This window comes from Taudactylus pleione, unplaced genomic scaffold, assembly GCF_031769625.1.
Source record: "Taudactylus pleione unplaced genomic scaffold, aTauple2 ptg001908l, whole genome shotgun sequence".
NCBI classification, from domain to species: Eukaryota; Metazoa; Chordata; class Amphibia; order Anura; family Myobatrachidae; genus Taudactylus; species Taudactylus pleione.
Genome location: NW_028286305.1, coordinates 73,112 through 99,471, shown reverse-complemented (window position 1 = coordinate 99,471; position 26,360 = coordinate 73,112). Strand labels below are relative to the sequence as shown.

Sequence of the window (26,360 nt, the reverse complement as noted above, 5' to 3'; positions counted from 1 at the left end):
ATAACTGACCTCCCCCAGTAGGTCCCCTACCTGACTGCTGTCATGTGACTTTACTGACACAGTGATGCTCCAAGATCAACTACAAAGCCCAGGCGCAGGTCTGGAGTTATTTCTGTAACTTTAGTGTTTGTCAACATGGACAACCAACCACAAGTGACTTGTGACTTATATAGTATAAACAGAAATCCTGAGTAAACCACATTGTTACTGTGCAGAAATGGTGAACTTGTACAAATCATTTTGGGCACATTGCATAAGTCATAATGGAGCTGGTGTTAGAGCTGGCAAGGACACTGCACCAGTCTGATGTTAGATGCCCTTCTGATATATATTCCAATCACATGGTGTGCCTTTGTTTTCTTTGTGCTAAGCAAACTCTCAGAGTCAAATGAGTAGATCCCTGTTGTTTGCAGTACTTTAGTCTAATAATGTACAGCCAACTGTAGAGGTCAGATGGGTATTTATAGTGAAGTAAATTGACTTTGTCTAGAATATGTGCAAGGAAAAATGAAAGATGCAACAATTGTAGCCATCTTTTCCAATCTATACTATGTTTCTGTGCTATTAATAACATTGGCTCTAAAGGGGCACGTCCACTAGCAGACTGTGAAACGACTGCACGATTAAGACATTGAAATAGTGCAGCCGTTTCACAGTCTGTGCTGTGCCTACACTGAACGATCAGTCGTTCAGTGTAGTGACCCTTCCTTATCCCCAAACATGGTCAATCTGTCGTTATCGGCAGATTGACCAGCATCTTCAGGCGATGATAGATGTCAAAAACGACCAATGTTTTTGACATTATGCTGCCCGACTTGTGCCCAATTAACAAGTTATTGAATGATAACGATGTCGTTATCGTTCAATCACTCTGTTTAATCGGGTAGTGGATGTGCGCCAAAAAGTGCCATTTTTACTGGCCAGGCTGGTAAAATAATAACCAGGTGCACTTCTACAGTTGTAGTAATTTACGTCACATGAAAATAATCTGCATTCAGTAAGAACCGATGAAGGAAATATCCATGAATGCAGTCTATGGTTGAGGTATTCACAGACTTGGGATATAAAGGGTATTTTTAAACAGCACCTATGAACTGCATACACATTCAACAAGTATGTGAAAAGACAACCTGCTACTTATGTTAAATGTACTGTGCAATGAAGCTGGATAAAGTTAGTTACCTTCTGGGCAGGTGTGAGAACATGCATATACTGGTAGAAGTATACATGCTCTGCTTCTAAGAAGTGACATCAACCTTTTGGAAATCTGTCAATTAAGCAAGCTCCATGTTTTAAGATTGCGTCTCCATAGGGGTGGGTCAGGGCCGGTGCTACCATTGGGCATTTTTAGGCAGCCGCCTAAGGGTGCCGGCCACTGAAGGGTACCGCTGAGTCCACAAAAAAAAATAATCAATGGCATAATTCATGGCTGAGTGGCATATAATTAATTTGTGGCACAGCTGTGTGGCATATGAATTTGCAGCAGTGCTATGAGGTACATTATGAGTTTGGTGCTCTGTTGTGTGCAATATTCTCTATAATATATTATGAATTTGGGACACTGCTGTGTGGCATATGAATTTGCAGCAGTGTTATGAGGTACATTATGAGTTTGGTGCTCTGTTGTGTGCATTATTCTCTATAATATATTATGAATTTGGGACACTGCTGTGTGGCATATGAATTTGCAGCAGTGTTATGAGGTACATTATGAGTTTGGTGCTCTGTTGTGTGCAATATTCTCTATAATATATTATGAATGTGGGACACTGCTGTGTGGCATATTATTTAACTGGGGAGACTGACGCGTGGCATATTATGAATTGGAGGGAGCAGGGGCGGTTGGAGAAATATTGCCTATGTGCCCAGAAACCTTGCACCAGCCCTGGGTGGGGTGAGGGTATAATATAGCCTGCAGACAGAACAGGTGCAGGAACGCTGCAGGGGAGGGGGGCATCTGAAAACTTTTCAGACAGTTTTTAAAAATGTGGTTTTAAAAACACACTATACTGCTATTTTCACAGCACATTAACAGGGAGATCATTAGACAACATTCACTTATCTATATACCTATTCTTTACCATCAAAGTTCCATTACTTCCCACTCCAAACCCACTGCTGTAGAGGAGGTGATAAATGTATTGCAACTGAGGGCCTGATTCAGAGCCGGACGCTTTTTCAGAGCGCTAGCTCTGAATCAGGGCGGCATTTTTTTTCTATGAGCCGGCCTCCTGGCCACTCGCTAAGCTGTGGGTGGCCACCCACATCTTTTGCGAGTGGCCAGGTGATGGTCGCGATGGTCGCGACCATCACGACCATCGGGCTTGCGACGAGACCCTTGTGGTAGGGTCTCGTGCATCGCAAGCCCCAGTGAGCTTCCGGCTCTAATTGAGCTGGAAGCTCACTACTTCGGGAACGCCTCCGTTTGGCCAGCCACTCCCCTGTCGGCCTCCAAAATGGGGCGAGCTGTCAATCAAAATCAACAGCTGCCCCGTTTTGGTGCGAGACCCGGAGCACCCGTTGCTGGCCGGGTCTCGCGCATGCGCATGCAGGAGCCGGCTCCGGCGTGCCAATGCGCAGTGAGGGACCATCGACCCGCTTGCGAGCGCTATGCGCTCGCGAGTGGGTCTGAATCAGGCCCAGAGTTGTCACTATCTTAACAGAATTTACAGCAACTTTGCACCAGAACAGGTCTATCTACACTTACAAATAATCTGTGCAGTATACCTTGGTCTAGGGTTCTACACACACAATGACAAGACCACTGGCGGAAATGTTTATAAATCACTTGTACTGCACGCAGGCTACAGATATATGATGTATGCACGCAGGCTATAGATATATGATGTATGCATGCAGGCTACAGATATATGATGTATGCACACAGGCAGCTTTGCAATTGCGATCCTTGCAATTATGGTAATGCAGCAGGAGGCATCAAATCTTCTGCTGCATTATGTATCGGAGCTGCATTGTCCAACACAGCATCGCATACTCTGTGGACCATTGACCGGCTGCGGGACCCATGGGGTCCCGCAGCCGGCCACCGCAGATTAGATTAAGAGGCCAGGAAAACTCCGTCAGCCGACGGAGATCCTGGCCTTTTCCCTCCCCCCCAACGGCGGCGACACGCCTCCGTTTCGGCAAATGGAGGTCATCACCGCCCCCTCCCCGCCCACAAACACCAGCAGACTGTCAATCACTGACAGTCTGCTGGCAGTCTGCGTGTGGGATCGTAGACCCATTCTGCACATGCGCCTGCTCAGATTCCCGATCATCGGGAATCTGCGTTCAGCAGTGCGTGCAATGCTGAATTAGGCCCCCAGTCTCTTACCACTGAAACTCAGTGCTTCAAGTATGTTCTTTACAAAACAAAATTAGCTTGTGGTGTGGACCTTGCTGTATATTCTAATGGACTTGGAGAGGTGACAGTGTTGTTTATTGCAGAATATGTGGATTAGTCTAGGTGCATATATTAAAACATTTGGGGTGATGGACATGTTGTGTGTACTAATAGTGTAAATCAGACTGTTCAATATTTAAAACTATAATTGTTTTAATTAGGAAATTACTTAGAGGAGGTCTATATTTTGAGCACTATCCATGGTAGTTCTTATCCATCACTGCATGCTGGAAATTGTAGTTACAATACCATATAGATGATTGATGCAGTTGATCATTTTTTATACATATAAATAATGCTTCCAGGTACAAATTTCCTAAGCGTGTAATAGGAAGTTTTCAGCAAGTGGCCTCATAATGTGTAATATATGCAAAACCTAACTGAGAAGAGGCCAATCACACCAGTTGCTACATTCATTATATACTTTCCATCAGGGGCATAACTAGACCTAGGGGACCCTATAGCAAAATTTTCACTAGCCCCTTCCACCTGCCACTCACCTCCTGATCCCCACTGGCAGCTTTTCCTTAGCACGGTACTGCTGCAAATACATATACTCTCCCAGCCGGCTCTGTGACCTCCATCTTTCCTCTCTGACTGATGCTGGGAGGAGGCGTGGCAGTGGTCCTGGGATTTCCCAGCAGACTCAGCACGGCCACGCCTCCTTCCAGTATTCCAGCATTAGTGATGAGAGACGGAGCTGGCAGGGAGAGCAGATGGGCATGCAGTCCAGCAACTCACTTCTAAGAAAGAAGAAGCTGCCCATGGGGATCAGGAGGTGAGGGTGTGGCTGGCAGAACTGGGTGCAGGGGAGGGCCAGGACTCAGAAGTGGACTGGGCCCTGTAGCAGCCGCACCCCCTGCACCTACTATAGCTACGCCTATGCTTTCCATCTATAGTACAGTAAAGACGTCGTAAATGGAGCATGGACGCTATGTAAAGTGGGGGTTGATCAGAGAAGAACAACCCCTTCAAAAGTAGCCATTTCAAAAGAAAAGCCAGGTACACACTATCAGGGGTATTCAATATGGGAGCGAAAACACCGTTTTTGCGTTAATATCGCACTTATGATGTCATTATCGCTGGTTTTAGTTTTACACCGTATTCAATTTCAAAGACTTTTCGCAGGTTCGAAAAGTCTTTGATAAAAAACGGGGATAACTTTTCACCATTGAATAGGTGTCGAAAAAAAGTGCAGAATTGGGGTTTAGGGGTGCTGGCTTAAAAAAAATAGCCTGCACCCCTGGGAATGACATTTAAAAAAGAACTGTGTCAAAAAAAGTTTAAAAAAAAAATAGGGACATCCCAAAAAATTTATTTAAAAATTGGGGTGAAAATAAAAAAAATGGGAAAAAATTGTTTAACAATAGGGAAATAGGTTCAGGGCTATTCTGCAAGTATGCGGCAGGTGTTTTCTAGAATAGATTTATAGCGGCAGGTGCACAAATGCAGAATTTTTAAAAACTTACTTTAGGGACTTAAAAATAGCCTAGTACCCATTTTCATGTACCCCAAATTTCATGGGACCACTTAAAAAAATGAAAAAAATAACCTAAGTGCTCTTCTGCATCACTTCTCTCGGGAAAAAACACCTGCTGCGGCTATTTAAATCCCCGACTTTCATTTAAAGGCTAAAACGGGGGTACCCATAGTGATCCCCCATGTTTTTACAACTTTAGGGGGGTCCTACAATTTTTTTAAGGAAAAATTCGTAACTTTACGCAAATCCAACTTCGCAGGCTCCCGTTTTCGTTAATTTCATATTGAATACGGGGATAAGCGGGCGCGTGCCCGATACTTTAACGCAGGTAAAAGCTCCGATATGAAACGTAAACTTCGACAGCGAAGTTTACGTTTCATATTGAATACCCCTCTATGTGATTGCGTACCTGGCAGATAGGAGGACGCGATGGAATGATGCATCGGGCCATCCATACATGTTGCATGATGCGGTGTACAACTGCACAATGTATCGTTCCATGCTGCATTTAGCAGCATGACATCATTCATCGCGTCGTCCATCTGCTGTGCAGCACAACAGATAGGACAATGCATGAAGGACCTGCATATACACTATGCCAGTGGTTCCCAACCTGTGCGCCGCAGCACCTTGGGGTGCCTCGGGACACTTGCAGGGGTGCCTCAGGTTGGTGGTCCAGCATCAAATCAAATTCTTTATGGTCAATGTAATGTAAATATGTGCACAAACAGAAGCACAAACCTGTCCACCACTATATAACCAAACCTAAGGATGACATGTAAGCACAATTTACTTAATTGTATTACTTCACTATATATGTTCTTTTAATTTCTCAATAACACATTTTTTGCTTTGGGGTGCCGTGAAAACAATGCTGATGCACTAGGGCGCCGTGATTCAAAAAAGTTTGGGAACCACTGCACTATGCGATTCGCACGATATATATTGTGCCGATCCACGTCGGAACGATATATCTTAACACAGAACGCATAGTGTGTACCCAGCTTATAGAATTGCCAGCATCAGTGTTATTATGTTTCTGTTTTCTGAGGAAAAAAATGCAGTTTTAATGAATGTAAGGTAAATAAAAAGACTATTACATTGTAAATGTCTATGTGCATCAAAAGCCATTGTATTGCCAATTTGAGCCATTCTTGCTCTTTTGTACTTGCAGGTTCGACTAGAATGGCCGACTGACCTAGCTGTCAATCCTATGGATAACTCATTATATGTCTTGGACAATAACATTGTGCTCCAGATTTCTGACAATGACCAAGTGAGGATTATTGCTGGTAGGCCCATACATTGCCAAGTTCCAGGTATAGACTACTTCCTTGTTAGCAAGGTAGCCATTCACTCCACCCTGGAATCAGCTCGAGCCATTGCTGTGTCACACAGCGGGATTGTCTATATTGCTGAAACAGATGAAAGGAAGATTAACAGAATACAGCAAGTCACCTCTAATGGAGAGATCTCCACTTTAGTTGGAGCACCCACAGACTGTGACTGCAAGATTGACCCAAATTGTGATTGCTTTTCAGGTCAGTTCTACTAATTCATTATATTTTGTAAATTCTTTCTGTGTAAAAATAAAATGGTGCAGGCATAAAATTAATCCGTAATGAAGACGTAATACAGTGTATATGCAGAGTCAGATGCATTCCAAGATGCATCCAGCTCTGTACCAGTAGCATATGCAAAATGTTTATGCTAGGAAAAAACAGAAGCATTTGCGCTTGGTTTATGCCAGGAGTAATGAAAGCATACTGCTAAAGTCAAATTACCCATTTTGCACACAATATAACAAACTGTGGGCCTGATTCAGTATGTATAGCAACTGCGAATGCAATAGGGATTACACACGCAGTCTCACTGCGAAGATATGCTAATCCTCTGCAATCGCTATGCCCTCGCAGCACAACATAAGGACGCCCACCTTACCTTACACACATCCGTAATACTTGATATCAGAGCGAGTGTGGCCAGTCCATGAAGAGGGTAGAATTAGCATTTAACCAGCTTTAATAAGCGTCATACATACAGTAGTGTATTGTGTGTCATAATTCCAGCATATACAGAACCAGTGATCACAGTAAGCCATTAGATGCATCAGTAAGCCATCTTGCCTGAGTTGAATGTATTTATTTTAGATGTGGGCACCATTCTAGACTATTGGAGCAAGTCCGGGAGCCTGGAGGAGCAACAGAAGAACCTAGCACTGCCCTAGACATATATCTACATATTGGGCTCTATAGCAGTGCATCCCTAACAGTGCATGTTTTCCAGATCTCCTAGTTGGTGCACAGGTTATTTATTACTGGCTGATACATGTTTTAAGATCCACAGGTGGTGCTAATTATTTCATTTTAGATACTGAGAAGAACATGCAGCACTATTCTATTACTATTTCTATTGTGGTCATGGTGTGGGCTGGGGAGGGGGGTTTCCAGGCAGACAGAAACCCCCCCCCCTGCATTTGCCTATGGACTGTGAAACCATCACTAAATTTACTACAATCGCAGCCTTACGCACACTTGCACAAGGTCTGACCTTACTCTAACGTATGCCATCGCAGTGCCTAATTTATGTATGCCCCTGCAATGGTATTCAAGCTCACTGGCACGTCAGTATATGGACAGAAGTGCATGTCTTTTTTGTGGACATTCACATTATGAGAATGTGTATTACTGTATATGCAAAATAAAGATGCAAACATTGAACTCTACAAAAGTAATGTACAGTAATGGTGCATACACACGGTCAGATATGTCAGATGAACGATTGAACAATTTTAGACTGTATTAAAATTAATGGAATCGTCCAAATCTGACTGCAAACACATCAGATATCAGATATCGTTATTTGACAAGCGGAAACGCGCATCGTTGCAGGCTCATGTGTCAGATTTTCTTTCAGATATGAACGATTGAACGATTCTTAAAATCGTTATCGTTCAGATCTGACAGAAAATCTAACCGTGTGTATGCACCATAAAAGTGACAATATATTGTAGATTATATATTTGCAATCAGTGAGTAGTTACATAATCACTTGTGATTATAAGTATAGTAGAATTTGAGTCTGGTGCGAGTGAGCGACGCCGAATGGTGTAGCGACTTTAACTTTAAATTTGCATCTCATTCACACCATAGACTCAGTAAAACACCACTCGCTCTGTACCAGAGTCGATAAACTGCAATTTTAACCACACAGGAATTACTTTTAAATATGTACAGAATTGCAAATGAAGCACAAGGACCTTGGCCTGGAATAAAGCCACGACCGCTGCATCATAGGACTTCGTATACAGATTCAGATTATTTCATACAGAGATGTACAAGTGTCATATATCAAAGTAATCAGTGCAGCCTCGTTAAGTGGGTTTTTTTGCAACTCATTGCAACTAAGTGACATACTCGAGCACAAATGACGCACTACTCAAGCCGAGTCGCACCAGACCTGGAGCTCCAAGAAAGCCTGTTTTCCGGCACTGCGGCAAAATTGTATGAGGACACATATGTACAAGAATGGACAATTCCATATACCAACTAAATGCTCTCCTAGATAGTGTACATTGTTTGCTTCTCTGACATCTAGCTGCAGTTATTTATGCCAAATTAGTATCTGTGTAAGTTTAGTTGTATATATAGATAAGGGAAGGGGGAGGTAGGGAAGGATTGATTGCACAGGAATATTGGTGGGTAAAAAAGATCGATTTAAAGTAATAAAGGTAGAGGGTGCACCCTCGGAGTAAATTGAGCATATCAAAGAGAAGAGAAAAAGTGTGGGGCACACTCCTATAGAATTACCATGCTATAAAAAATACCTTTTATTGAAATTCATTAAAAAGCAAAAGAGAAAAAATGGCCAAAAATACCTATCAGGTTGGACAATACAAACAAACAAACAATTCTTCAATCGTAGGAGATACACTGTAATATTACTGCAGTTTATGTTGTATATTTTGGTCTATACCTATGGAAAAAATATATCATGTTTATCTTTCAAAAACCACAAGGCAGGACTTTTAGGTATTAAGATATACAATTTGGATGTAATCGCAATCACAATTGTTTTTTGTATATATTGAAATATATACAACAGTCAATAATCACAGTTGTTTCTTATATATACATATACATATAGTAGGGATGTGCAGGCTCGGATAGGTTCGAGTTTGCACGTGGAGTTCGGATTTTTCCCTCCAAAAAAACGGAACTCAGAACGAGGCAAAACGTCATCTTACATGGACGAACATCATCATTCCTGGTCTTTTGTCCAGGAATGATGATGTTCGTCCATGTAAGATGACGTTTTGCCTCGTTCTGAGTTCCGTTTTTTTGGAGGGAAAAATCCGAACTCCACGTGCAAACTCGAACCTATCCGAGCCTGCACATCCCTAACATATAGCAATGTAGGTATTCAGGATTGCCTCTAAGCAGAATCCTGCTATGCAATCATCTCAATTTGGGTTGTGTATTTAGTCAGAAACTATGGAATAAGTATTTGTATCTTATGTTAATATCTTTCAAAACCCACAGGACAGGACATTTAGTATTGAGATATACAATTTTAAATGCAATCGGCAATTACAATAGTTTAGATGACTGCGTAGCAGGATCTCCTGTTATACCTCCACACAGTTGGACAGATAAGCCCTTTTGACTTTTTTATATTGTACAAGTTTTTATGTTGTCTTCATTAAAGTGTATTCGTTAAAAACGTATTACACTATTGGAGGCTCTCCTTTTTTTGCTATATTTGCTTGTGCATTTGGACTAAGTCCCTGGACCTAGAGAAGGATTGAAAGAAAGATACCTGTTACCCTGATTTGAGACAAGTAACAGCTGGTACAAGGCTATTTTATATATTCTGGGTGCTGGAGCTTGGTCTCTTAACACGAGTGGAGTGTTTCTAACACCTGGTTACTATCTTATTAATGTCACTACTTTTGCACGTCAGCACATACTGAACGTATATATATATATATATATATATATATATATATATATATTATTTCAGACTACACTATGTTTGTTTTGTTTCTTTTGAGATTCATATCGTGGGATTTACACGAAGACACTGCAAGGACATACTGTTTATTTGGAACTTATGGACTTGGTCTAAAAACTCCCGCTGTAAAAAACTGGTACACTGAAGGAGCCACTCCTCCACCCATTTTTATATATATATATATATATATATATATATATACATATATATATATATATATATATACATATATATATATATATATATATACATATATATATATATATATATATATATATACATATATATATATATATATATATATATATATATAGCATTTAACAATGCAGGTATTCAGGATTGCCTCTGAGCAGATTTCTGCTATGCATTCATTCTCAATAGAGGAATGAGCAGGGAATCTTCCTAAGTGCTGTAGCAGCAATAAAACATATGCATATTAAAGTGAAATATAGATATATATCAGAAACAACTGTGATTACCAATTGTCATATATATATCAATATACACAGCAAACAATTGTGATTGCTGATTTCATTCAAAATTATATATTTCAATACTCCGTGTCCTGTTTGGTGGTGTTTGAAAGATATGAACATGATATATATATTTATTCCATAGGCACTGACTAAATATACAACATAAATTGAGATGACTGCATAGCAAGAATCTGCTTTGAGGCAATCTCGAATACTTGCTTTGCTAAGTGCTATGTGTATGTGCATATATATAAATATATATATATATATATATATATATATGTATGTGTGCTTATTTCACTTTAATATGCATACTGTATGTTTTATTTCTGCTACCGCACTTAGGAAGATTCCCTGCTCATTCCTCTATTGAGAATGGATGCATAGCAGAAATCTGCTCAGAGGCAATCCTGAATACCTGCATTGTTAAATGCTATATATATATATATATATATATATATCTATATATACAGTATATATATATATATATATATATATATTAGGGGTGAGCGGGTTCGGATTTCTGAAATCCGAACCCCCCCGAGCCCCCCCAATCCGAGGCCGATCCGAGTCAGGCTCGACTTTTCCCGTCTGGCTCAGATCTGAGATCGAGGCAAAACGTCATCATCCCGCCTTCCGGGTCTCGAGGGTTTTGGATCTTATATAAGGTACCCGCGTCGGCGCCATTTTTTCACTCGGCTGTGGACAGTGAAGAGGGAGGGTGGGAGTTAGGGCTGGCTGGGCTGTGTAGTGTAGTGTAGTGCAGAGTAGTGTTGTGCTGTGCTGTGCTGCGCTGTGCTGCTGTTGTCCATAGGGGCTGTGTCCACTACTTCAAAGTCCATAGGGGCTGGCTGTGTTGTGCTGTGCTGCTGTTGTTAATAGGGGCTGTGTCCACTACTTCAAAGTCCATAGGGGCTGGCTGGACTGTGTTGTGCAGTCAGTTCTCCATAGGGGCTGTGTCCACTCCAAAGTCCTGTGCAGTGTCCCAGTCCTAAAGGGGTGCTGTAGTGTTGTCCAGGGGGTGCTCTGTCCGTCAGGGGTGCTCCCCCCAAGTGCTAAAAAAAAAATATATTTTTTCTGTGTTTGTGAATTGTGTGCGCAGTAGCCGCACATGCATCAACAAAGTAGTGCCAAGCGTGCGCCTGTGTCATAAGTAAAGGGCCGGCTGGCTTGACCGTTAAAGGGTGCTGTAACCCCCAAAGTACACTCCAAACCAAATAAAAAAATATTTTCTGTGATTGTGAATTGTGTGCGCAGTAGCCGCACATGCATCAACAAAGGAGCAGCGCCAAGCGTGCGCCTGTGTCCCATAAGTAAAGAGCCGGCTGGCTCATTTCTTAAAGGGTGGTGTAACCCACAAAGTGCACTACTCTCCAGCAAAAATAAAAAAATATTTTCTGTGTTTGTGTGCGCCTTAGCCGCACGTATATATCAATATAACATAAATGGAGGACCAAACTTTCTCCGATAAAAATAAAATAGGGAAAGATCAAGAACCACTTCCTCCTAGTGCTGTTGCTGCTGCTGGGAGTTGTTCATCATCCCAGAAAGGAAGTAGGAACACCACTACTTTTACTAAACAATTGACCCTCCAACAGTCCCTAGCGATGAGGATGAAGTACGACAGCAGTCATCCTGAAGCAAAACGTATAACTGAGGCCTTGATTGCTATGTTGGTGTTAGACGTGCGTCCGGTATCCGCCATTAGTGCAGTGGGATTTAGACAATTGATGGAGGTAGTGTGTCCCCGGTTCCAAATCCCATCTAGATTCCACCTGCATCCTCAAAGCAGCAGCGACAAGCGTGCGTCTGTCTGTTAAAGGGTGGTGTAACCCTCAAAGTGCGCTCCACAAACAATAAAAAAATTCTTCTTTTTTTTTCTCTTTGTGAAATGTGTGGACTGTAGCCGCACCTGCATCCTTAAAGCAGCAGCGACAAGCGTGCGTCTGTCTGCTGTTGTCCACTACCTCAAAGTGCACTCCACAAACAATAAAAAAATTCTTCTTTTTTTTCTGTCTTTGTGAATTGTGTGCGATGTAGCCGCACGTGCATCAACACAGTAGCAGCGCCAAGCGTGCGCCTGTGTCATAAGTCAAGGGCCGGTTTGGACATCTGGTCCGGACTGAAGGACGTGCCAACAATTTCTGACAAGTCTACTGTCACTGCTTATGATACTGTCCTCAAAGCAGCAGCGACAAGCGTGCGTCTGTCTGTTAAAGGGTGGTGACACCCTCAAAGTGTGCTCCATAAACAATAAAAATATTCTTCTTTTTTTTTCTGTCTTTGTGAAATGTGTGGGCTGTAGCCGCACCTGCATCCTTAAAGCAGCAGCGACAAGCGTGCGTCTGTCTGTTAAAGGGTGGTGTAACCCTCAAAGTGCGCTCCACAAACAATAAAAAAATTCTTCTTTTTTTTTCTCTTTGTGAAATGTGTGGGCTGTAGCCGCACCTGCATCCTTAAAGCAGCAGCGACAAGCGTGCATCTGTCTGTTAAAGGTGGTGTAACCCTCAAAGTGCGCTCCACAAACAATAAAAAAATTATTCTTTTTTTTTCTGTCTTTGTGAAATGTGTGGGCTGTAGCCGCACCTGCATCCTTAAAGCAGCAGCGACAAGCGTGCGTCTGTCTGTTAAAGGGTGGTGACACCCTTAAAGTGCACTCCACAAACAATAAAAAAATTCTTTTTTTTCTGTCTTTGTGAATTGTGTGCGATGTAGCCGCACGTGCATCAACACAGTAGCAGCGCCAAGCGTGCGCCTGTGTCATAAGTCAAGGGCCGGTTTGGACATCTGGTCCGGACTGAAGGACGTGCCAACAATTTCTGACAAGTCTACTGTCACTGCTTATGATACTGTCCTCAAAGCAGCAGCGACAAGCATGCGTCTGTCTGTTAAAGGGTGGTGACACCCTCAAAGTGTGCTCCACAAACAATAAAAATATTCTTCTTTTTTTTTCTGTCTTTGTGAAATGTGTGGGCTGTAGCCGCACCTGCATCCTTAAAGCAGCAGCGACAAGCGTGCGTCTGTCTGTTAAAGGGTGGTGTAACCCTCAAAGTGCGCTCCACAAACAATAAAAAAAATTTCTTTTTTTTTCTGTCTTTGTGAAATGTGTGGGCTGTAGCCGCACCTGCATCCTTAAAGCAGCAGCGACAAGCGTGCATCTGTCTGTTAAAGGATTACAACGGTGACAGCATCCAAGTAGGCAAGTCAGACAGTCCGTACCTGTATTGGCAGGAAAAAGAAGCAATTTGGAGGTCCCTGTACAAACTGGCTCTATTTTACCTGAGTTGCCCCCCCTCCAGTGTGTACTCCGAAAGAGTGTTTAGTGCAGCCGGGAACCTTGTCAGCAAAAGGCGTAGGAGGTTGCTTCCACAAAATATGGAGAAGATGATGTTCATAAAATGAATTATCAACTCTTCCAGGGAGACCAGCCTCCAGAACGTACAGAGGGACCTGTGGTTGTGGATTCCAGCGGGGACGAATTAATACTCTGTGAGGATGAGGATGTACACAACACTGAAGAGGGTGAGGAATCGGTGGATGAGGAGGATGAGGACGACGTCTTGCCTCCGTAGAGCCAGTTTGTGCAGGGACAGATTAATTGCCAGCTTGTTTTGTGGGGGCCCAAACGAACCAATCATTTCAGCCACAGTCGTGTGGCAGACCCTGGCGCTGAAATGTTTGCTTTGTTAAAGTGTGCATGTCCTGGTTATACAACATAAGGGTGGGAGGGAGGACAATTCCATCTTGCACCTCTTGTTTTTCTTTGAATTATGTACTGTTTGGGGCCTAGTTTTTCAAACTGCCATCCTGTCTGCCACTGCAGTGTCACTCCTAGATGGACCACGTGTTTGTGCCGCCCACTCGTATCTCTTAGCATAGTCATCCAGCTACCTCGTTGCAACCTTTTGGATATAAAAACACTATTGTGAGGTGTGAGGTGTTCAGAATAGACTGAAAATGAGTGGAAATTAAGGTTATTGAGGTTAATAATAGCATAGGAGCAGAAAAACACACAAATTCTGTGATTTTAGCTGTTTTTATGCTTTTTTAAAAAAAAATACAGATCCAAAACACAAAACCCAGAACCCAAAACACGGAAGGGTGGTTTTGGCAAAACCAATCCAGATCCAAAACACGAAGAAAGATCCAGATTAGGGGTGAGCGGGTTCGGATTTCTGAAATCCGAACCCCCCCGAGCCCCCCCGATCCGTGGCCGATCCGAGTCAGGCTCGACTTTTCCCGCCTGACTCGGATCTGAAATCGAGGCAAAACGTCATCATCCCGCCTTCCGGGTCTCGCGGGTTTTGGATCCTATATCAGGTACCCGCGTCGGCGCCATTTTCTCACTCGGCTGTGGACAGTGAAGAGGGAGGGTGGGAGTTAGGGCTGGCTGGGCTGTGTAGTGTAGTGTAGTTCAGAGTAGTGTTGTGCTGTGCTGTGCTGCGCTGTGCTGCTGTTGTCCACTACTTCAAAGTCCATAGGGGCTGGCTGTGTTGTGCTGTGCTGCTGTTGTTAATAGGGGCTGTGTCCACTACTTCAAAGTCCATAGGGGCTGGCTGGACTGTGTTGTGCAGTCAGTTCTCCATAGGGGCTGTGTCCACTCCAAAGTCCTGTGCAGTGTCCCAGTCCTAAAGGGGTGCTGTAGTGTTGTCCAGGGGGTGCTCTGTCCATCAGGGGTGCTCCCCCCAAAGTGCAAAAAAAATAAATATTTTTTCTGTGTTTGTGAATTGTGTGCGCAGTAGCCGCACGTGCATCAACAAAGTAGTGACAAGCGTGCACCTGTGTCATAAGTAAAGGGCCGGCTGGCTTGACCGTTAAAGGGTGCTGTAACCCCCAAAGTACACTCTAAACCAAATAACAAAATATTTTCTGTGTTTGTGAATTGTGTGCGCAGTAGCCGCACGTGCATCAACAAAGTAGTGCCAAGCGTGTGCCTGTGTCATAAGTAAAGGGCCGGCTGGCTTGACCGTTAAAGGGTGCTGTAACCCCCAAAGTACACTCCAGTCCAAACCAAAAAAAAAAATAATTTCTGTGTTTGTGAATTGTGTGCACTGTGGCTGCACGTGCATCAACAAAGGAGCAGCACCAAGCGTGCGCCTGTGTCCCATAAGTAAAGAGCCGGCTGGCTCATTTCTTAAAGGGTGCTGTAACCCACAAAGTGCACTACTCTCCAGCAAAAATAAAAAAATATTTTCTGTGTTTGTGTGCGCTTTAGCCGCACGTATATATCAATATAACATAAATGGAGGACCAAACTTTCTCCGATAAAAATAAAATAGGGAAAGATCAAGAACCACTTCCTCCTAGTGCTGTTGCTGCTGCTGGGAGTTGTTCATCATCCCAGAGAGGAAGTAGGAACACCACCACTTTTACTAAACAATTGACCCTCCAAAAGTCCCTAGCGATGAGGATGAAGTACGACAGCAGTCATCCTGAAGCAAAACGTATAACTGAGGCCTTGACTGCTATGTTGGTGTTAGACGTGGGTCCGGTATCCGCCATTAGTGCAGTGGGATTTAGACAATTGATGGAGGTAGTGTGTCCCCTGTTCCAAATCCCGTCTAGATTCCACCTGCATCCTCAAAGCAGCAGCGACAAGCGTGCGTCTGTCTGTTAAAGGGTGGTGTAACCCTCAAAGTGCGCTCCACAAACAATAAAATAATTCTTATTTTTTTTCTGTCTTTGTGAAATGTGTGGGCTGTAGCCGCACCTGCATCCTTAAAGCAGCAGCGACAAGCGTGCGTCTGTCTGTTAAAGGATGGTGTAACCCTCAAAGTGCGCTCCACAAACAATAAAAATATTCTTTTTTTTTCTGTCTTTGTGAATTGTGTGGGCTGTAGCCGCACCTGCATCCTTAAAGCAGCAGCGACAAGCATGCGTCTGTCTGTTAAAGGGTGGTGTAACCCTCAAAGTGCGCTCTACAAACAATAAAAAAATTCTTATTTTTTTTCTGTCTTTGTGAAATGTGTGGGCTGTAGCCGCACCTGCATCCTTAAAGCAGCAGCGACAAGCGTGCGTCTGTCTGTTAAAGGCTGGTGACACCCTCAAAGTGCGCTCCACAAACAATAAAAATATTCTTATTTTTTTTTCTGTCTTTGTGAAATGTGTGGGCTGTAGCCGCACCTGCATCCTTAAAGCAGCAGCGACAAGCGTGCGTCTGTCTGTTAAAGGATTACATCGGTGACAGCATCCAAGTAGGCATGTCAGACAGTCCGTACCTGTACTGACAGGAAAAAGAAGCAATTTGGAGGTCCCTGTACAAACTGGCTCTATTTTACCTGAGTTACCCCCCCTCCAGTGTGTACTCCGAAAGAGTGTTTAGTGCAGCCGGGAACCTTGTCAGCAAAAGGCGTAGGAGGTTGCTTCCACAAAATGTGGAGAAGATGATGTTCATAAAATGAATTATCAACTCTTCCAAGGAGACCAGCTTCCAGAATGTACAGAGGGACCTGTGGTTGTGGATTCCAGCGGGGACGAATTAATACTCTGTGAGGATGAGGATGTACACAACACTGAAGAGGGTGAGGAATCGGAGGATGGGGACGACATCTTGCCTTCGTAGAGCCAGTTTGTGCAGGGACAGATTAATTGTCAGCTTGTTTTGTGGGGGCCCAAACGAACCAATCATTTCAGCCACAGTCGTGTGGCAGACCCTGGCGCTGAAATGTTTGCTTTGTTAAAGTGTGCATGTCCTGTTTATACAACATAAGGGTGGGAAGGAGGACAATTCCATCTTGCACCTCTTTTTTTTCTTTGCATTATGTACTGTTTGGGGCCTAGTTTTTCAAACTGCCATCCTGCCTGCCACTGCAGTGTCACTCCTAGATGAGCCACGTGTTTGTGCCGCCCACTCGTGTCGCTTAGCATAGTCATCCAGCTACCTCGGTGCAACCTTTTGGACATAAAAACACTATTGTGAGGTGTGAGGTGTTCAGAATAGACTGGAAATGAGTGGAAATTAAGGTTATTGAGGTTAATAATAGCATAGGAGCAGAAAAACACACAAATTCTGTGATTTTAGCTGTTTTTATGCTTTTTTTAAAAAAAAATACAGATCCAAAACACAAAACCCAGAACCCAAAACACGGAAGGGTGGTTTTGGCAAAACCAATCCAGATCCAAAACACGAAGAAAGATCCAGATCCAAAACCAAAACCCAAAACACGAAAAGTGGCCGGTGCACACCCCTAATCCAGATCCAAAACCAAAACACAAAACACGAAAAGTGGCCGGTGCACACCCCTAATATATATATATATAAGAAACAACTGTGATCACCAATTGTTATATATATTTCAATATACAAAGGGAAACTATTGTGATTGCCGATTGCATTTAAAATTGTATATCTCAATACTAAATGTCCTGTCCTGTGGGTTTTGAAAGATATTAACATAAGATACATATACTTATTCCATAGTTTCTGACTAAATACACAACCCAAATTGAGATGATTGCATAGCAGGATTCTGCTTAGAGGCAATCCTGAATACCTACATTGCTATATGTATATGTATATATAAGAAACAACTGTGATTATCGACTGTTGAATATATTTCAATATATACAAAAAACAATTGTGATTGCCGATTACATCTAAATTGTATATCTTAATACCTAAAAGTCCTGCCTTGTAGTTTTTGAAAGATAAACAAGATATATTTTTTCCATAGGTATAGACCAAAATATACAACATAAACTGCAGAAATATTACAGTGTATCTCCTACGATTGGAGAATTGTTTGTTTGTTTGTATTGTCCAACCTGATAGGTATTTTTGGCCATTTTTTTCTCTTTTGCTTTTTAATGAATTTCAATAAAAGGTATTTTTTATAGCTTGGTAATTCTATAGGAGTGTGCCAAACATACGGAGTCCTTTTTCTCTTCTCTTTGATATGTTTAGTTGTAGCCGGAATGTGGCATGGTAACATTTATGGGAAGAGAAGCTGGCATGCCTATGCTCGTGATTTTATAGATGAGGTAATCAATTACCTTCAACGGCAGGCAAAGCTTTGAACACTACCACCAAATATGGGAGAGGGTACCTTCATGACCACATAACCTCCAACAGAGGTTAAATGAGTGCGGGAAAATTTTATGTAGCCTTTTAGGGACAAAGGGCCTGATTCAGAGCCACTCGTAAGCGGCCATTCGTTCGCTTCGAGCGATGTTTGCCCAACTGTGCATGCGTACGGATCGTTATACGCATGCGCGAACCAGTCAGTGCGGCCGAAATTCATGTGCTCGCAAAATAGCGAATGCCTGATAATTTGAGTGACCGAAAGAGGCGTATGTGGGTGGTAACAGGGGAAGGTGCTTGAAAACGGGGAGTGGAGATCCGATCGCAGGAATGCTTAAAGGTCAAAATGGGCGTTTTATGGGTGTGCATAATTAAAACAGCAGCGTCATTGACCACGTCACTGGGTTATTTTATAGCCAGAACTGCTCGCAAAATTGTGGTAGCAAAAACCAACCACAAGAATAGCGAGCAGCTCATACCCTGGTCGATGTACTCGATTAATCTAATAAATAGCGGACATGACGTAGGATGCGAGCGGCCAGGGGGCGTAGTTTCCCAAAAAACGACCGCAAGTTTTGTTCGCTCGTTCAGACCTAGAGGCGTGAACAGACCGCAAACAGCGAACGGTTCATTTGAATAGCCACCCCTATTTTCAGGACGAGCGAGCGCTAATTGGTCCGGCTCTGAATCAGGCCCAATGTACCATCTTTGGTACATTTTAATAGTATTTTTCAGTGATATTTTGCTATTGCACGAAAATCCCTAAAACCTTGGATGGCTCATGCATGACATTGCCATTGAGATGCACAGTGAGCATGTATTAGAAATGTATTGGGCATTCCTGGGTGGTCACTTGGAGGTGACAATTCAGACACACAGAAATGCACTGTCTTATGGGTGTGTTATGGGAGTTTTGCCGGAGACTGATGGAGACTAAGGGCCTGACTCAGCAAGGATTGCAACTGCGATTATGCACGTAATTGGCCGATTGTTGTGTTCTGTGCATGCGCATGCATCGCAGTGCGCACTGCACTGTGATCGGGACGGCAATTGCAGTCACTACGCAGACCCATTGCAGAGTGATTGACAGGAAGAATTGTTTGGGGGTTTTGACGGGGGGGATGGTTGGCGAAATGCAGGTGTGCCAGTGTGTTTAAAAAACGCAGTTGCATAGCGTGCATAAATGAACCACTACAATGCCATATGCAGCTTGTGTGCTCACTGCGTGCGATGATGTTAGCAATTCCTGAGTAAGGTCAGACCTTGTGCGAGTGTGCATGAGGCTGCGATTGTACTCGATGTTACCGATGGTTTTGCAGTCTTGCTAAGTATTACGGATGTGTGTAAGGTAAGGTGGGCGTCCTTATGTTGTGCTCCGATGGCATAGCGATTGCAGAGAATTAACATATCTTCGCAGTGAGACTGCGTACTTAATCGCTATTGCATTCGCAGTTGCTATACGTACTGAATCAGGCCCTAACCTACTAGCATGGGGCTGGTGCAAGTTTTGATGGTGTGACGAATAGCTGCCTCTAAAGACACACCAAGTGGGATCTTTTGACTAAAGACGCACAAAGTGGGCGCCACAGTCCTTGCACATTCATATACACACTTGTTCACCAGGAAAGGGCGGATACTAGCATTAGCATAAAGTCACAGAAGCGACTACGCCAAAAGATACTGAAATGATCACAGCAGCGTGCCACTCTGATTTGGCCCCCCAAATGTGTACTGGGTTTCATTTTGTTATCCTCTATGTTAAACTAGTAATTGGTAAGTGGACAACATCCGCTATTTTATCTATTAAGAGCGGCAATCCATGCACCTGTAATATAGCCAGAGATCTTTAAACTCCAAAAGAATCTTCTCTCAAATACATGTTTTACCTGATAGGTTCAGTTTTACATGACAGTTAACCCTCTAATAAAATACGTAAAATATGTAAGCAAAGACTGCATTCTGTTTTGCTAACAGTAATAAACAAGTCTCTATTTACATGCAATTGCAGTAGTACATTGAGGAGATTGCTGTGTAGGGAAATTCGGCAGATGTCCTGGCACCGTATATGTAGGCAGGAAAAAAACAAACAATTTTTAAACCAGCAGGGCTTTGGAGCTTCAAAAATTGCTATTGCTGAGATAAATGTATAATAATGCTTATCTTTGCTGATTCACACCTAAAATTATACCAATTGAAGTAATAATATATAAAATGGACTGTATATTACATTTGTATTTATAGACTTTCCACCACATATATTAAAAACATGTACAATTTGCAGATTAATGAATTTGTTATTATTTGTCCCTTAGGTGATGGTGGATTTGCAAAAGATGCCAGGCTTAAAGCGCCCTCCTCGTTAGCTGTGTCTCCAGATGGCACACTGTACATAGCTGATCTTGGCAACATACGCATCCGAGCAGTCGCCAGAAACAAACCTCATTTAAATGACATGAATATGTATGAGGTTGCCTCTCCGGCAGACCAAGAATTGTATCAATTCAGTACCAATGGGACCCATCTACACACTTTAAATCTTATAACTAGGGACTATGTATACAATTTCACCTATAATGGCGATGGGGATATTATATCCATCACCAGCAGTAATGGCAATTCAGTGCATATAAGAAGAGATGCCGGCGGCATGCCCCTGTGGCTGGTGGTTCCTGAAGGACAAGTCTACTGGCTCACTATCAGCAACAATGGAGTGTTGAAAAGGATATCAGCTCAAGGATATAACCTAGCACTGATGACGTATCATGGCAATACAGGACTTCTGGCAACGAAAAGCAATGAAAATGGCTGGACTACTGTCTATGAGTAAGTTGAAGATAGTTTGGTCTTTATTCATGTAATTATGTATCATTTTTTAGAATGGGAAAAAAATGTTTAAAGCTGAAAGCCATACTATAGAAGTCATCAGTAAGTAACTGCCAGCTTTGTACAGCCAATTCCAGATATACCTACTGTACCTTAAATCAATGCTTTCAGGCATAATGGTGACAATACTGAGTTGAATGCAAGTCAGACATAATTGCCCCCATATCTCCATGTTTACCAAGTTTGAAATTAAATATTTATTTTATCAAGTTTAATGCACTATACTGGATATGTTTTTCTTTTATAAATACTTGCAATATTTGTTAGTAGAGGAACCAGAGCGATATCTGAATTAGGGGTCTATTTACTAAGCAGTGTTAGGAGACAGAGTGAAAGCGATAAGAAAGTGATAAGGTGCCAGCCAATCAGCTCCTAACTGTCATCTCACAGGCTGTGTTTGAAAAATGACAGTTGGGGGCTGATTGGCTGGCACCTTATCACTTTCTTATCACTTTTCACTCTGTCTCCTAACACTGCTTAGTAAATAGACCCCTTAGGCTGATTCAACATCAGATTTTTCACACACTTGTTTGACATTCCTATTTATATCGTAATTGAAGGAAGCAGAATACCTATGGGGTTTTGTGCCCCCTTTTCTTCCATTACAGTGTTATTGTTTATTCCCCCAAGTGATTAAAAGAAAGATGCTTTAAATCTAAAAAAAAAGCAATGACTGAAACAAAAGTACTGATGCTAAACTGTTCAAAGCAAATTATAGGCGACTAGAGCACCATCCCGGCTTCGCACGAGAACAATTTTTAATTTACAGCGATAGTTATTTTTAACCAAGGTCTTATAAGATTGCCTTGTAGATGACTTTAGTCACTTTTTTCTCCTGACACCAACACAAAAATATTTTGGTTTGACGTGACACACAAAAGGGCCACGTAAAGTTGTCCATGAGAAAAACAGTCTCCACTTACGTCAACTCCAGCCATGTTAAGTGTCTGTCCCTGTGTCTTTATTTATTGTCATACCAAAGCAGACTCTCACCGGGAATTTGACTCATTTGAAATGAAAGAATCACATTTTTCACATGAATGAATTAGGAATGGTAAACAAAAGGGTAAAGGGGAAATTTTGTATCAGTAAACAGGGCTTACATCAATTTCTCTGGAGAAACCAGATAATACATATCAATCTCTATATGGTATAAAATAAAGCCAATCTGCGGCGTAAGCCAATAAAACGCTCGGACATCCTTTTTTTTTTTTTTACTTACTTAACTAAAATAGTCACTACTCGGCTCCTTTTGTCATACACATGTTTCATATACCTAAACCTTCCTCGATAAATGCTCTATAGAATTGTGAAAACTCCATCAAAATCCATCCAGTGGTTCTCGAGATTAGCTTGAACAAGCAGACAGATGCCTACTAGGGTCTTTATTTTATACTATGTATAGATATAAACAATAGTTGCTTCCAGGGAAATAGCAAGACCAATAGGGGCCCCACAGGGCCACTGCCACCCACTACACAGAGCGGGTTGGGCACTCACCTTCCTGAGCCCTGTGTGCTACTGCAGGGCAGCACATCTGCTACCTTGGGCTCAGCTGTTGGCATCTCCATCTCTCCCCACTTATGCAGGGAGGTGGAATGGTCAGTGGTTACGCAATGGCACTAGTTAAACATTAAGGGCAGTATTGGATTGTGGCCAAGTTATATCAAACACATTAGGATTAGGGAGACTTTATATCATCAACAATTAAGTTTAGGAAAACTATATACATTTTTCAAAATATATATTTTTAGTTTATAATAATATATGCTATTCACAATTCATTTAATCTTGCATGTCAGCTAAGTAGACATACAGTGCACATATTAGATAATTTTAAATCATGAAAAATTATTTGCATATATGAAGAAACTGCTAAATCTAGTGTGTGCAAATTGTGGGGAATATTAATAGAGTCTTTCCGCAATACTCAGACAGGGGATTAATAACTTATGATGTCCTGAGTGAAGTTGGTGTATGGAGCCTTAAACAACTATCACGCAATATTTAGAGTGAACCTCTCATCTACTTTTAATGCCAGTACCCGCCTGCTGGCCAATATCAGTAAGCTTAGCAATACAATAATCCTTTCTCAATGTTTGGTTTTAAGTAGCTAAATGGCTAAGGTTAATGTTGATTTTCAGCAACCTTACTACCATGCTATCTGTCTGTATATTTTGAATAGATTGAATTGGCACAATTGGGTTAATAGATTTAGTTCATACAAAATCGATAATAAACCTAAGCAGGATGACAGTATTAGTTTTATGTCATCAGCAATTATTTTGGTGTCAGAGGAGGAACTCTGACATCAAAATCAAACTTTGAAGTTTGATTCGATATTTTTTCCATATATATACTTAAGTAGCCACATTGCTAAATGCCTGTATGTAACTTCAAAGACCATTAAAACAAGTCATCAACGGTTCTTAGGCTGCAAGGGCAATGAACATTGTGTACATGTCTTCTAAAGAGATTATCTGGGGGAAAAAGAAGGTAATTTAATTAAGCAAAAGATGCGTTCAATTTTATAGCCTTGCAGTTGTATTGTACAGTATTATGACGCACAGAACAGTAGCCAATTATTATGACTCAGAGTACGGTTGGAGAAATGATAGTACATCGGCCAAATAAAGAATAATTTACACTGCTCATTTAGTGATGATATTGTTTTCAACAGTTGCCTTTAAAGAAAAGAAATATTTGATATCTTATTGGTTTATAACTAGGTTTGTGGTTTCCCTTAGGGGTGTGTAATAGCAGCAGCTGAGGCCTTTCTTGTGAGATTCATCTTCTCTGCTTACTTAAAAGCAGCTGCATTTTATTTAGGAGATAGATATTTTTCTACTCAAATGTAATGTTATTTGGCACTTGACTTTTTTTCTAAGCTGTCTCTCTCAGTCAGTCTGTATAGAAGTCTAATTGAAGTAAAAACTGTCACATAGGAATTTGTTCTCAATCTAATGGAAGACATATGGTCATATGCAGCAGGGAGACATTGTATCCCAGTAATGATTACACCAAGCATTCTATTACGGTATCATGGAAAATGGGCTTTATAAAGATAAAATTAGCACCATATAGAGGATGTCCCACAGTGTTTGTAGCGCCAATAACTAGTACTCTATATACTTGTTTTCAAAAATAACTTGTATTATCGTTGCATAAAGATTTTTCTTGTAGCATTTACACATCGCATTTTAAATCTGAGATTAGAAATTTGTAAAAAAAAATGTGTTTTATTAAGATACTTCTATTGTATATGATTTTATATTGGAGTCCAAAACCTTTTATGGCCTGTACATATCACAGCAGATGTCACTACTTGAATTGTTGGCTTGGCCACTTCTGTAGCAAGGAAAACCTGCAATAGCACATGGCAGCAGTCCTTCACTCAATTTATATATATATATATATATATATATATATATTACATACACATCAAACAGAAGGTCGGCACTCCAAGTCTTGAAACAGTGAATAAAGTTGTGTCTTTATTGCATCAAAGTTTCAGGGACTGCTACCCCGTCATCAGTATATATATATATATATATATATATATATATATGTATGTATATATATATATATATATATATATATATATATATATATATAACCCTCTGACTGTGTTTTTTTTATACAGTGCACAAAAGTCAAAATAAACAATGTTTAGTTTTTGCACGTCCTTTATGTACATTGGTGAAAACAGAAGCAGTGACAGGTCTAGCCATTCTGCTCCCTAAGGCTGCAATATAAATAGTGACCTTCTCATCCCGAACAACTGCTATAAACATTTGTATGCAAATAGTGTAAAATATAAAAAGACAAACCTTTATAACAGCTATAAGCAATCACTCTTTACACTTATTCAGCATCAAAAAATTGTATTTCCTAATGTATTCCCGAGATTTTGCAACCCAAATAGCTTTCAACCTAAACAGTTGACTCAGGTGCCTCATTAATTATACGTAGATAAAGCTACACAAGTAGGCATAAGGTCCCCATGCATCTGCGATGGATTGGAGCAATTCACAGTTTTGCAGATTATTGGGGGGGAAAATTGGCAATGTATGGGGTACACCAATTGCCGAGTCTGACCAAAAAGTGATAAGAAGTGGTAAATGAGATTGTCCAATATGTTGTATTTCACCGACCAATCGGGGTTGTAGTTTGCAAGTGTATGGTTATGACAGCTGGTTTGGTGGCCATTGCTAGTAAAATAATGAGACTTTCAAGATTGGCAGATCTGTCTTTCCTGAAAGTGATCTGCAAATCACTGAAAAATATCTTTAATGTATGGGCACAGATTGGTGTACTGGGCAATCTTTAAATTATACTTGTTAATTAGGGGTGGGTTTAGTAATTAGAGTGGGTGGTGTTTCTGTGTACTGTGAAGGTATAAATGGGTTGTCAGTACTTTGTAATACATCTTGACAAAGGTCCACACTTGGGACCGAAACGTCGACATACTATGATACCTGCTGCTATGTAACATTTAAATAAAGGATTTTATTGGAAGACTGGTGAGTGCACCCCATTTTTTGCATATTTTTATATATATATATATATATATATATATACAGATGTGGCCACATACATCTATACACCGTTCGCTACAAGTTGCGTTACACATAATTTGTGAGCGGCATTTGACTCGGTAGCGCTGAGTGGGTTTTTTTTGTCTTTTTACCAACAAATGCAGAATAACCTCATATAATTTTAATCAGCAGAAGCTGCTTGTGCGACCTATTCACATTGCTGTACGACTTACAGTGGATGCATTTGAAGGTATAAGCATGAAAAGACACTCTGCGCTCCCGAGTCACGCCACAGAATGGCACGACTAGATGTATGAGGACACATCTGTGTGCATGTATATATATGTAAATAAAATGCCACTCACAGCTGTACGTCTCTTAATATATCAGCCGTTGCCTTCACAAATAAAGGATATGTATTTATTTAAATTATTAAAATGATCATAAGATATACAGACACATTAAAATATGTCCTTGCCTTATACCCTCCACCAGTTAACACCCAGGAGCAGGGGCATTTTAAGAGAAGGGGGGCCCATGTGCAGCC

At 41.5% G+C, this 26,360-nt stretch overlaps 1 protein-coding gene across 1 annotated transcript in view; it reads left to right on the top strand.

Moving 5' to 3' along the window:
* Positions 1-6,057: 6,057 nt before the first annotated feature.
* LOC148436209 (teneurin-1-like) overlaps positions 6,058-26,360 on the top strand; it is a gene marked incomplete at its 5' end in the record, with an annotated part of 72,647 nt that continues 52,344 nt past the window's right edge. Inside the window, 2 exons of the mRNA XM_088465210.1 lie at positions 6,058-6,424; positions 20,705-21,215. Of these exons, the coding sequence (XP_088321336.1) occupies positions 6,058-6,424; positions 20,705-21,215 (878 nt within the window). The remainder of the gene's footprint in view (positions 6,425-20,704; positions 21,216-26,360) is intronic.